Raw genomic sequence first — 13,359 nt, 5'->3', positions numbered from 1 at the left:
TTGTTTTCATCATGGCCCTGGTTGATCTCTTATACTCTGCTGCCACCTGCTGGCCATTTTTGTAATAATGCCATTGCCTCACCCGTTCCCTGCATTTGAAAGGCTGCATCCAAGCCTTCTGTATGCTCTAGCATAAAAAACATAAATGCATCTTTGGGGCACTAATACATTTAAAATAGAACATATTTATACGTTTTTTGGGGAGCTAATGAGTTAACTACAAATACAAATGTGTAATTTTCACATAATTTATATTTAAATTTACTTCATAAGCACATGCATTCGGCTAATAGCATTCAGCTTTTCAGCATTCCCACGCAATTTCTACACAAATTGCACTTTATCTAGTTAAAAATAACATACAGCCGGTTTCAAGTGTTGCTGACTTGCAGTATTTATTAGGTGAGGATCACAGCCCAGACCCCTATGACTGGGACTTCATCGGGAAGAACCTATTCTTCATGGCAGTCGAGGGATTCCTCTATTTCACCTTGAACATTTTCTGTCAGTATCGCTTCTTCCTGGATCACTGGTAAGATTACAAACCAATATCAAACATGGTTTGTGTGTTTTTTGAAGAAGAATCAGGATCCATTCCAATCAGTAACAGTTGATATCTTAATTGAGTTTTGTTAAAATGATCCATTGGTAGGACACCAGATGGCCCAAAAGCTTCTATTTTGGATGAAGACTTGGATGTAGCTGAGGAAAGAGAGAGAATCTACAAAAGCAGGAAAACAAATGACATTTTACACGTATGCGACCTCTCTAAGGTGAGATTTATTTTTATGTGTGGCTCGATGAATTACTAATTGGTATTTCTCACTAGATTTACACAGGCACCATTACTCCGGCAGTGGATCAGATCTGTATTGGTGTATCACCGGGAGAGGTTTGTATCATCAATTATAAGTTGAATAAAAGAAACAATTAACACACTTCACGTAATGTGTTTTACTCCTTTTGATTGTTAGTGTTTCGGTCTCCTGGGGGTCAACGGCGCTGGGAAGACCACCACATTTAAGATGTTAACTGGAGACATTGATGTCACCACAGGAGATGCTTCAATTGCTGGTCACAGGTTTGTTGTAAGAAGATTATGTTATCTGCTTAAAAAAAAACAACTTTTCTATTTACTGCTTTGTCCATAAAAGCTACTGAAATATAAAACGTTACTTTGGCGCCATCTGGTGGCATTTGGTGCCAAACATCTGATGAACTGAAGGGAGAATTTGGTTTTCAGGCTGTAGCTATTTAACTCATTCACTCCCAGCCATTTTCACAGAAGCAATCCCGTTTGCTGGATTTTGACTGATTTTGCAAGGCCCACAGAATATTGTGTTCGATTGCTATAAAAGCTTGGAAACTATCAAAAGAAAGATTAAAGTCTCTTCCTTCATCAGGAAAAAAAAAGTATTTTTCTATCTGTTTCCGTTTTGCAGCAATTAGCGTTAGAAGAGAGCTAAGTTTCATCAGTTTTCACAAATCTATTTAAAAGTAATTGAGCTACAATAGCCCTGGTTGATCTCCTTTGCTCTGCTGCCACCTGCTGGCCGTTTGTGTAATAACTACCATTTCTGCAACCGTTCTTTGCAGTTGAGAGCCTTCTGTATGCTCTAGCATAAAAAACAAACAAACGTATAAATACGTCTTTGGGACACTTAAAACATTTTTTTTTTTAAACGTATTTACACGTTATTAGGAGCAAATGAGTTAAGCAAATAATAAATCAATTTTAAATATGACGACATTATACGTACATTTAACATTTGTTAACCGGCCAGGACAGAATATCTTCAGAAGCTAGAGAAATCAAGTCAGTGAATGTACAAACTGTGTTTCATTTTTATTTTATGTTTTTAATTCCCTTACCCGTCAGCATTTTGACCAACATCCTGGACGTCCACCAGAACATGGGGTACTGCCCACAGTTTGACGCCATCGATGAACTTCTGACAGGAAGAGAACACCTTCACCTTTATGCTCGCCTCCGTGGCGTACCTGAAGCTGAGATCAGCAGGGTGAGAGGGATTACTGGCCTTCAAAACACATACAGAACTTTCAAATAGTAGTTCGTCATTGAAAAGAGATATTTAATTTCATTATTTATAATTTAATAACACTTCATAGGTCTGCATTTGTTGACAATTCAAAAAAACATTTTTTTACATATGTCCCCTGTAATGTAAAACAGTCATCACTCACTTTGCCCATTCATCTTAATTATTTACAATTCAACAATAATTTATATGTATTTATTTATGTTTAATTTTGTATTTAATTTGTCACGCTTAATGGGTGTGCATTTCTTGACAAAAAAATTTGAAAAAAAAAAAATCATACATACATATTTACATCATATGTCCCTTGTAATGTAAAACAGTCATGACTCACAATGACCATTCATCTTAATTATTTAAAATTTAATTATTTAATAATAATTTATAATTAATTATTTATTTAGATTTAATTTTGTATTTAATTTGACAAACTTAATGGGTGTGCATTTGTTTACAAGTAATTTGGGGGTGGGGGGGGGTGGGGGTGTAATCATTTTTACATATGTCCCCTGTAATGCAAAACTGTCATGACTCACATTGCCCATTTATCTTAATTACTTATAATTTAATAATAATTGATAATTATTTATTTTGTATTTAATTTGACACACTTAATTGATGTACATTTGTTTACAAGCAATTAAAAAATAAATACATCATTTTTTCATTTTTACATATGTCCCCTGTAATGCAAAACTGTCATGACTCACATTGTCCATTCATGTTAATTATTTATAATTTAATAATAATTTACAATTATTTATTTTGTATTTAATTTTATATATAATTCGACACCCTATACATTTGTTACATGCAATAAAAAAATAAAAATAAAAATCATTTTTACATATATCCCCTGTAATGCAAAACTGTCATGACTCACATTGCCCATTCATCTTATTTATAATTTATTGATAATAATGAATAATTATTTATATTTATTTTTTTATTTAATTCGTCACGCTTACTGATGTGCATTTGTTTCCAATTAAAAAAAAAAAAAATCACTTTTACGTTTGTCCCCTGTAATGTCTAACATTCATGACTCACATTGCCTATTCATCTTATTTATAATTTAATAATAATTTATAATAATTTATATTTATTTATATTTATTTTTGTATTTAATCTTTTACACTTAATGGGTGTGCATTTGTTTACAAGCAATAAGAAAAAAAACAAAAAACAAAAGAAAAAACACTTTTACATAATATGTCCCCTGTATTGCAAAACAGTCATGACTCACATTGCCCATTCATCTTGAATGATGGAAGTCTGATTGCGCAGATTGCCGAGTGGGCCATTGAGAAGCTGGGTCTGTCCGAGTATGCGGGCCAAAGTGCCGGAACCTACAGCGGAGGCAACCGCAGGAAACTCTCCACAGCCATTGCCATGATTGGCTGTCCTGCTCTGGTGTTGCTGGTGAGCCCTCCCCCTAAAAAAAATGGCTTTGTTTACATTGCTAGATGCTGGTGTGTGTTTCTTTGTGCGCCACAAGGATGAACCCACAACCGGCATGGACCCGCTCTCCAGACGCTTCCTCTGGAGCTCCATCGTGAGTGTGATCCGGGACAGACGAGCCGTTGTTCTCACCTCGCACAGGTAACTGGCGGATGTGGGTATCAATCAAATTTGATCTGCACAGATTTGCTCAAAAATATTTGTCTTTTCACAGCATGGAGGAATGTGAGGCGTTGTGCACACGTTTGGCCATCATGGTTAATGGATCTTTCAAATGTCTGGGGACCATTCAGCAGCTCAAATACAAGTAGGTCATTCTTGGGTGGGAACACTGTATAATTATTATTATTTTTTATTAATTATGAATTCAGATATTTATAGAGTACTCTAGGCTGAACCATGAAATATATTTTTTTTGTAAATCTAGTATTTATTGGTCCTTTTGAACAAACAAAAAAAGTTGTTTTTTTTGTTTGGAAAATCAACTTCCACATATGATTTTTGAATTGTGTCATATTTGATACATCCGGTCACAATGCTTTACATTTGTATATTTATAACTGTCAAAAATATAATAATGAACAGACATATCAAACATTTCCCACTATTAATAAGTACTCAATTGGGGCCATCTTGCAAGGTCGCTGAAAAAGCCATCAGCTGGGCAATACTGCCCTCTAATGGATTATCTGTCCAATGCATGTGTCAGATCATATACGTCAAGGTTTTAATGGGGGGAAAAAATATTATACTCATGAAATAGAGGGCTCAAAATGTCTTGTATTTAATACGATATGTTTGGCTTACTTAAAATGGAACCCAGGGGCAGCTGATAAAATGAAAACATCAGAGGCCCTGGAATTGAACCCTGTGGAACACCATACGTTCCGTTTTAATGTGAATTAATTTTACACACATTCATCCAACCACTTTCTATTTTTGGCTCGACATATTTAACTCATTTGCTCCCAATAACTTATTTTACATGTCCCAAAGACGTATTTATATGTTTTTTTTTATTATTTTGTTTATGCTAGAGCATGCAGAAGGCTTCGATGCAGTCTCTCAGCTGCAAAGAACAGTTGCAGAAATGGTAGTTATTACACAAATGGCCAGCAGGTGGCAGCAGAGCAAAGGTGATCAACCAGGGCCAGTTGAAAAAAAAAGCTCAATTACCGGTACTCAGTTCAAAATTGATTTGTGAAAAATTAATTAGACTTACCTAAATTCTAATGCTAATGGCTGCAAAACGAAAACAGATAGAAATATACTTTTTTTTTCCTGTTGAAAGAAGAGACTTTAATCTTTCTTTTGATAGGTTCCACCTTTTTATAGCAATCGAACACAATATTCTGTGGGCCTTGCAAAATCAGTCAAAATCCACTAAAACAGCCGGGAGCGAACGGGATTACTTCTGTGAAAATGGCTGAGTTAATATGAAGGGATTATAATCATAAAGAATTCTTTGAATGATTCGATTTGCCTTTTTGGTTCAACACAGATTCGGCGATGGATATGTGGTGACCATGAAGATAAGGGCCTCCAAGGCAGGCGGCGCACCGGATCTGAACCCGGCCGAAGCCTTCATGGAGAGCACCTTCCCTGGTTGCATCCAGAGGGAAAAACACTACAACACCCTGCAGTACAAGATCCCCTCCTCATCCTTGGCAAGGATCTTTCAGATGGTCCTCGCTAACAAAGACAAGCTCAACATCGAGGACTACTCGGTGTCACAGACGACTCTCGACCAGGTAAAAATGCAGTTGGGAAATATTATTTATAACATATGTGTGTGTGTTTTTTTTCAATCTTGCACAATTACGTGTTTCTTTCTAGGTGTTTGTGAATTTTGCCAAGCAGCAGTCAAGAGAGGATGACGCGATTGTGTTGCATCCAAAAGCTGCGGGGGCCCAACAAGGCCATCACGGCACCCCGGTTAAGAGATTAAGGAAATGAACTTTCATTAGTCTGTTCATTTTAGAGGCTGCGGGATATTGTCAGTACACCCGTATTTTTATTTATTTTTTGTTCTTCATAGTTTACTTTTTTTTTTTTTAAGTCATTATAACATTATAACATTTTTGGCACCGATCTGTGCGGTACAAAACACAACTGTACCGTTTGCACAGCTGGCTTGTAAAATGCAGCTTTCCAATGAGGCAAACCTTAAAATGAATTGCTTCACATAATATAATATATTGTAAATAAGTAGAAAGCGCAGGAATAATGTGCCTACAATTAGATGCTCTTTCGCTCACCTTGTAGGCCTTGCGAGCTAAAAACAGCTCTAGATTCGGGACAATGACATTGACTGAGTAATGAAATGTCAGTGAGTTGAAGCTTTTTAAAGGATACATTGCTCCTGTTGTATATATCAACTTACGATGCCAAGCCTGACTTTTATTTTTTTTGCCTTCCTGGAATAAGAACTTGTGAAGTATAGGAAAGTCTTAGCACTTTATTGATATAGCATGAATGGAAGCTTTATTATTATTATTTTTTTTAACCGTGCAGAAATTGTTATCTAGCTGCTATTCAGTGCTTCTCAACATTATGTGATTGGCCTCTTATGATTCATTTTCAATATTTTTTTTGCGCTTTGTCATACATGTGACCCCTGATGTAAGCACTCATTCACAGAAAGACATTTTATGTAATGATTTGCAAACACAATTAAATATTTTCCTCAAAACGTTGTTGTGTAAACATTTAAAATCTTTCAATAACAGTTTTTGTTGAGTGTTTCTTACAATATTTGTGCACTATCATTGACTGGTGCCCAAATCTGGCAGTCGTAAGCCTTTCGCTTCGAGTCAGTTTGGGAATGTGACATAGCAAACAAATGGATAGATATCTCCACTCCAGATGCTGCAATTATAACCAGACTTTATATGGCTATAAATTGTTAAGTACTCCAGTCTGGACCTGTCTGATGATTATATTGAGTCAATAATGACAACCATAAGCAGTTATCCATACATTTGTAAATGCATGACTACAAATGAATGGCTGTTTTCTTCACGATGGCAACACCCCATGAACATCAATGATAACCCAACATGACCTGCATTGTCAGTTTTCTTACTACAGTACTGAGTACACCTCCCACATTTCCTCAGATTTGTAATTATATCTATCTAGTCACGTGACAACACTGAAGGAATGATACGTTGACATAATGAAAAGCAGTCGTTGTACAGTTTATATAAAATTGTTTGTTTTCGTATATATTATTTCCTCAAAATAACTAAAAATGTGAAAATGTCCAAATTGAACAGTTATGCTGCATTCGAGGATGGTCGGAAGTCGGAAATATCCGAGTTCAAACCAGGAAGTGCGTCGGGGAACGCCCTCTTGAACTCGGAAACCCGGAAGTACCAGACTTCACCAGCGGACTACAATGTGACGTCACTCTGAATGCCAAAACACAATTTACTCGAGTATAAAACTAGATAGCTTTCTTCATTCATAAATATTCACCATAATTTCATGTAACACAACGTACGTGACAGTATTGCCGCTATATCCCTGCATGAAATTAAACGGTAAACTACTTAACTGTATGGAATGCGTATGAAATAAGATTAAAACAATAAATGAAGCAAAATTGCAAAAAGGTAAGTTTCCTGGAGGTCAAATTGAGTTTTGAGGACCAAAATAAAAAAACAATTTATCACTATCCGCCATTTTTGGTTGTTTACTTTCACCTCGAACGCTTCGAGGTCGGAACTGGGAAGTTTCCACTCGGATATTTCCGACTTCCGACCATCCTCGAATGCAGCATATGTCCCTTTCCCTCCCCACTGTCATGTGACTCGTTAGAGTAACTGACTCAGGTGTGACTAGGGAGCAGGTGTGTTAAATTTGGCATTACAGCTCTCACACTCATACCTTAATTCACCTAATGCGTGTTTTATTTTTATTTTTTTAAATATATAATATTAATATATAATTGGAAGGTACACATATTAATCATTACACCACCTTGTATTTTCTATTATTACCGACATTTAATACGATAGTGGGATGTTTGTGATCCACGTAGGCGACGTACTCGTCTTTATTGTTTGATAATGTATTGGTGCATTAAAATTACAAGAACGGAAAGAAGAAATTAATGAGGAACTTTATTTATTTGAGGTGAGTTTTCATTATTATTATTATTATTATTATTATTATTTATTTATTTTTTTATTTATTTTTTTATTATTATTTTTTTAAATATGTAACAACGTCTCATACCTGACGCATTTCTCTATGCGGAATAATACTGCCCTCTGCTGGAGACGAGTGCTAATGCCTCTAAGCCATGTTGGAATGGAATACAATTCTATTATTTTTTTTTTTCCAATCCCAGCCAAAGAGATAATGATTAAACATTACACATTTATCAACAGGAAAGATAATAGCTTCCAGGAGACATAATAACATCATGTATGTGGCATGTTTTGTTGGCTGGAAGTGCAGAACTCTCACTGACACGTTTTCAGAAATGGAGGAATAACTAAGAATTGGTTGTTCTTCAACACTTGGTGAGTGGGCAGGCCCTCCAGAGACCCAACTATTTTGTATAAAAACATACAACTGAAAATGATTACCTGTGTAAAAACAAGATTGTTTGCTACAGCTCTTGTACTGGCTATCATAATTCAAATTGATGACAACGTGGCGGCTTTGATTTACAGCATATATTGCACATTTGAATAAATACATTATTCATTCCGCAGGCCACATTTTGTTCTACACTTTAGCACGTTGCCCACTAGCATATGCTTGGGGCCTTTTAAATAATTAATGCAGCATTATATTGCTTGAATTAATGTGTGAGGGCACATGGAATTTTCCTGTACAGGGAGATATCAATCCGCTTTTATTATTATGTCCCCCACTTCTTGATGTATACAACCAAAACCGATAAAGTCAATCTGTAGCGTAATGAATTACAATAAAAATCTCAATATAAGCCAGTGCTGTTTAACAACATCAGTAATTAAATCCTATAAAAGGACAATTAAGATCAACCATCTTCCCTTTCAACAGACAAACTAGTATCAGAGGGACCGTTGGGTGAAATATAAAAAGGAACAAAGAGATCTTTGATCAAGTACATGAGCTAGAATAAGAAGTAATCTTGGTTTAACAAGATTGTTATATACGTTAATCTATTTAATTCATGATTACATGCTAACTGTTCGAAAGTCGAATTTTTTTTGGGTACTTTTATTTTCATCCATCCATTTCATTACTGATTGTCCTCGTGTGATCTTCTGGTAACTGGAGCCTATCAGGGCTGACTTGAGGCGAGAACTTTTCATACTCGCAATCACACCTAAGGACAATTCCAAAAGTTTTTGGAATGTGGGAGGAAGCTAGAGAAAACCCACGCAAGTTCAGCGAGAACATGCAAACTCCGTAACGGAAAAGGCCTGAAGCTGAGATTCGAACCCAGAGCCTCTTGAGTGCACGCGAGGGTAATGTGCTCACCACGAGACCACAATCGGGTACTTGACAAGTACTCTTTAAAACATACCTCATAACAAATGATTAGAATTGTGTTTAAAGAGGAAGTTCATTTGTTTTCTGAAGCTGAGCTGTGATTGGTTGTTAGCTGAGACCTGAGCAACTGTGATGTCATCTTCAGTCAACCCGTCAAAAATTCAATTTTTTTTTAATGTGACCTCATTAGTCTCAACGTGACATTCGGATTAATATTACATTTGTGGAATATGAGTAAAGCAGCAAAATCCAGTCGTTTTTATCCATCTCATGGGGCGGCCATTTTCCCACTTGCTGTCCACTGAAGATGACATCACAGTTGCTCAGGGAACTACCAATCACAGCTCACCTGTTTTCTTTAGCTGAGCTGTGATTGGTTGTTAGCTGAGACCTGAGCAACTGTGATGTCATCTTCAGTCAACCCCCCCAAAATTATTGACAATATGTTAAATGTGACCTCATTAGTCACAAAATGACATTCTGTTTAACACATTCACTGACAGCCCAGCAAAAATGCATCATTTGACGACTTTTGCCGTCAATGGCAGTGAATGAGTTAATATTACATTTATGGAATATGAGTTAAGCAGCAAAAGCCAGTCGTTTTTATCCACCTAATGGGGCGGCCATTTTACCACTTGCTCTCGACTACAGATGACATCACAGTTGCTCAGGTCTCAGGCAACGACCAATGACAGCTCAGCTTCAGAAAACAGGTGAGCTGTGATTGGTTGTTGCCAGGTCTCAGCTAACAACCAATCACAGATCAGCTTCAGAAAACAAGAGAGCTGTGATTGGCTGTTGCCTGAGCCCTGAGCAACTGTGATGTCATCTTCCGTCGACAGCAAGTGGCAAAATGGCCGCCCCCTGAGATGGATTAAAAACTACAAAATTTTGCTTCATGTCATATTCCACAAATGTCATGTTTAGACTAGTGAGATCATATATAACATTAGTGTCAAGAAATGTTTAAAGGGATACTTGACTCATTGAACAATTTTCAGCAGTGAAAAGTTCATATTTTGTCCAGAATTAATTTAATAACTTCATTATTTTTCACGTACAATTACTATCTTTAAAAACTATTTTTTTCCTCTTGGTGTTGACTGATGATGACATCACCTGTGCTGGGGAAGTAGGTAACGACCAATCATGGCTCACCTGTTTTCTGGGTTTGGTCAGTAAACTTCTTCAGCACAGGTGATGTCATCATCAGTCGATAGCAAGTTGAAAAATTAATTATTAATTAGGTATTAATTGTACAAAAAATAATGACGTTACCACATTAATTATAGACGAAATATTCACTTTTTATTGCTGAAAATGGCTCAATGAGCCAATTAGTGACATTCAATTTAATAGCTGTGATTTGAGTAGGTGGTAAATCCAATAATGACGTATTTAATAATAATTGGGGGCTTGTCCGGGATTGTTCTCTTTGTTTGTGGTGGCTGCTTGATATAATTTTGAGTTATTTTGAATGCAATTTACAGTTTCTTTCCTCTGAGGAGGCCTTGCACTAATGTAAAAATGGCGACTACAGAATAGTCTTGCTATAGTGAGAACAAAGAGACTATTAGTAAGCTAATAAATAAATAAGCTAATAGCAACGTACAACAAAATGATCAAATATATACGTGTGTGTATATATATAGTCATTTTGGATACGTGGTACAGAAAACAACTGGATAGAGAACTCCACTCCACGTGTACAACCGTGACTTCAATTACTGATAACAGTAGAATATCCAGTAAAAATATTTCACAGTCTATATTGGAAGTTTAGCGCTAAATAAAATCCCAACCTGGTTTGTATGAGGTCGTCCCGTGATCACTTCGTTAAGTGAAGTGAGAGAAAACGGGCGAAGAGGAGGCTGCAAGTCAAAAGGAGGAAATGGAAATGACCTTCAGGGCAACTAGCGCACGTTGTAAATGTCAAGGGAGGTGGAGAAATAAAAGACAAACTTTTGGGGAAGTGCAAGCTGCTCTTTTATGATGTTTGGTACCTCCATGGAAAGAAAAGAAAAGAATATAAACGCCTGTGCTAGCAGTTATTAGGTGAAGAACATGTGAAGTGTAAGGTTTAGCTTGGATGATAAGAACCACACAAAAAAAAAGACAATTTCAGAATTGAATGACTTTGAAAAAGGATGAGGGAAAAAGGCAAAGTCGTCTTTATTTAAAAGAAAAAAAGTAACGGATAATTCTACAAAGAGGAGTTCAAAGTGGTCGGAAAGAAAGGCTGTCAAAGAAAGACGAGGAGAAATCATTTCAAGTTCAACTTCAGCATTTCTCACGTTTTTGTTTTTTTTTCTTCCCCCGTCTCTGTTCAGTTCAGACATTTAACGTCTCTCAAGGATGAATTTTATTAGTTTTATTTTCTTTTTCAGTTTTCACTCGTGTGAATATTGGATTCCTGATATCGTGGCCAACTGTCGAAGAATCAGATATTTATTAGTGATGCGGTTCACTCAGCTTAAGAAATGAATACAACATAATTATTATTTTTTTTTATTAATTCAAGAAAATATAGTAACTAGCTTGACTTCATAATTTTTGTGTTGAATATGAATAAGGTTTCAACAGGCTGCTCTTATTTTGGTTCTGAATGTATAGATGGGATTTGGTTGCTTTTCAGTGCCTGTGCAAATATTTTCGGCTGTTGCAGGGTCCCTTCTTACCCCAAAATCTGGTAAAATCCTAAACTATTTGCTTCATAGAAAGCTGTTTTGCAAGACACTGTAATACATAAACAGTATGCAATTGCTTGATTGATTTTTAGTGTGCTTGATAAATTAAAACAAAACAAAAATCTCAGTATGAATAGATTTTTTCATTCTAGATTTTGTTTCACAGGAATATCCATATTATGTCTCTGTAAATTTGACCCAGGGCATGTTTAATTGAATAAATTTGCAACACTTTCCCTTAAAATGTTTAATGAGGCATAAAGTGTTAATAATAATTATTTAAAAAAAATAATACATGCAAATAAGGCCAGAAGAAGCTTAATTTAAAGTCTTTTTTTTTTTTCTTCTTTTTTTTTTAATGTACATTTTGTTTATGGGTCAAATTTAACTAAATACATTTTAATTACCCCAAAGTGTAACATAAATAATAATAATAATAATAATGATAATAATAATAATATTAATAATAATGCATATTTTTAGAATGCGGTGCTTAGCTAAAACCACCAGAGGCGCCGTTGAGTCCATCTAAACCAGTTTGTGGACAAGCATGATGACATTAGGGATGTAATGTTAAGTGCGATATCGTGATATTGAGACTGCCACAATATCGTCGTCATGTTCGCAATATTTAAAAGGAACAAATCTGTTACAAAAGTCACGTTGATTTCCATTTGCGCAGTCCTTGAACGATAATTTCCCTCGTGGTGAATCAGTCGAGATGCCACAATTCGAGGAAAAAAATTTGATCCGATTTTTGATGAAACACTTTCAGGAGTTTCGTTGAGATTCACTGATGAAATTTGTTGCAGTGTTTCAGCATCTCATTTTTTATTTATTTATTTATTTATTTATTTTTTATTTATTTTTTGGGTAACTTGGCTTTACTTGGCTCTCATTTAAATGAGCTCCCTTCATTCAGTGTCCTCATTAAAACGTCTTTTAAAAACTATGTGCTGCAGTGTAGGATCATGCTCTCTTGATTGCTACGAATTTCATCATACTGTCCCAAAAAAGTCAATATGCAATAGAGACTTTTGATTTACATACACACAAAAAAAAAAAAAAAAAAAAAAAGAGCAATGATGACAAGACGTTGAATCGGTAAAACTACCGAATGAACAATTCTGAGCTCTTTAAAAAAAAAAAAAAAAAAAAAAGACTTTTGATTTAGTAGTAGGCTCATGATTTTAGAATGATCATTAAACATTGTATAGAATGTTAATTCTTTGGTGTTGTTCTCCAAGGGAGCAACAACATCCATTAAAAAATAAAATAAAATTAAATAAAAAAAAAAAGCTGTATGGTTTAGGTGACTTCATTGCTGTTGGCAGCACAGGTAACTCTTTTGGGTTTGACAGTTACAGATCCTCACAACATTGCCCGAGGCTTCTCGGAGCGTGCGCGTGCGTGCGTGCGTGCGTGCTCCATGTCGCCCCATCCTCCATGATTTATTTACAAATCCACCCGGTCACGTGCGTGTTGATGAAAGGGCAACGGATGTCAGAGTTCATCACTGACTCTCCGTATGCTTGACACGCTGTCAAAAAAGTTTGACATTGGATGTGACGTCAGGCGCTTTCACTCTTTATTTGCAGTGCCAGCGAACTCAGGAAGGACTGAAGATATTTCCTCGACAGCACATTTTCAGG

General features: G+C 35.9%; 1 protein-coding gene and 1 long non-coding RNA gene across 7 annotated transcripts in view; both read left to right on the top strand.

Moving 5' to 3' along the window:
• abca4a (ATP-binding cassette, sub-family A (ABC1), member 4a) overlaps positions 1 to 6,252 on the top strand; it is a 44,432-nt gene extending 38,180 nt beyond the window's left edge. For 2 of the 4 annotated variants that reach the window (XM_077508506.1, XM_077508504.1), the window contains 10 exons: positions 403 to 532; positions 653 to 773; positions 830 to 892; positions 975 to 1,081; positions 1,880 to 2,021; positions 3,348 to 3,482; positions 3,559 to 3,662; positions 3,736 to 3,828; positions 5,023 to 5,272; positions 5,358 to 6,252. In XM_077508506.1, the coding sequence (XP_077364632.1) occupies positions 403 to 532; positions 653 to 773; positions 830 to 892; positions 975 to 1,081; positions 1,880 to 2,021; positions 3,348 to 3,482; positions 3,559 to 3,662; positions 3,736 to 3,828; positions 5,023 to 5,272; positions 5,358 to 5,477 (1,265 nt within the window). In that variant the 3' untranslated portion in view covers positions 5,478 to 6,252. Of the gene's footprint in view, positions 1 to 402; positions 533 to 652; positions 774 to 829; positions 893 to 974; positions 1,082 to 1,879; positions 2,022 to 3,334; positions 3,483 to 3,558; positions 3,663 to 3,735; positions 3,829 to 5,022; positions 5,273 to 5,357 lie in introns of those variants that run through there. The other 2 variants (XM_077508505.1, XR_013280816.1) reach the window with 2 other exon arrangements.
• Positions 6,253 to 7,393: 1,141 nt separating this feature from the next.
• The window catches only part of LOC144009401 (uncharacterized), a 31,541-nt gene continuing 25,575 nt past the window's right edge, over positions 7,394 to 13,359 (top strand). For all 3 annotated transcript variants that reach the window (XR_013280908.1, XR_013280909.1, XR_013280910.1), the window contains exon 1: positions 7,394 to 7,661. This is a non-coding gene — a long non-coding RNA (uncharacterized LOC144009401). The remainder of the gene's footprint in view (positions 7,662 to 13,359) is intronic.

Source organism: Festucalex cinctus, chromosome 20 (genome assembly GCF_051991245.1).
Source record: "Festucalex cinctus isolate MCC-2025b chromosome 20, RoL_Fcin_1.0, whole genome shotgun sequence".
In the NCBI taxonomy this organism is placed as follows: domain Eukaryota; kingdom Metazoa; phylum Chordata; class Actinopteri; order Syngnathiformes; family Syngnathidae; genus Festucalex; species Festucalex cinctus.
The sequence above is the reverse complement of the archived record's forward strand: the minus strand, read 5'-3'. Positions and strand labels throughout refer to the sequence as shown.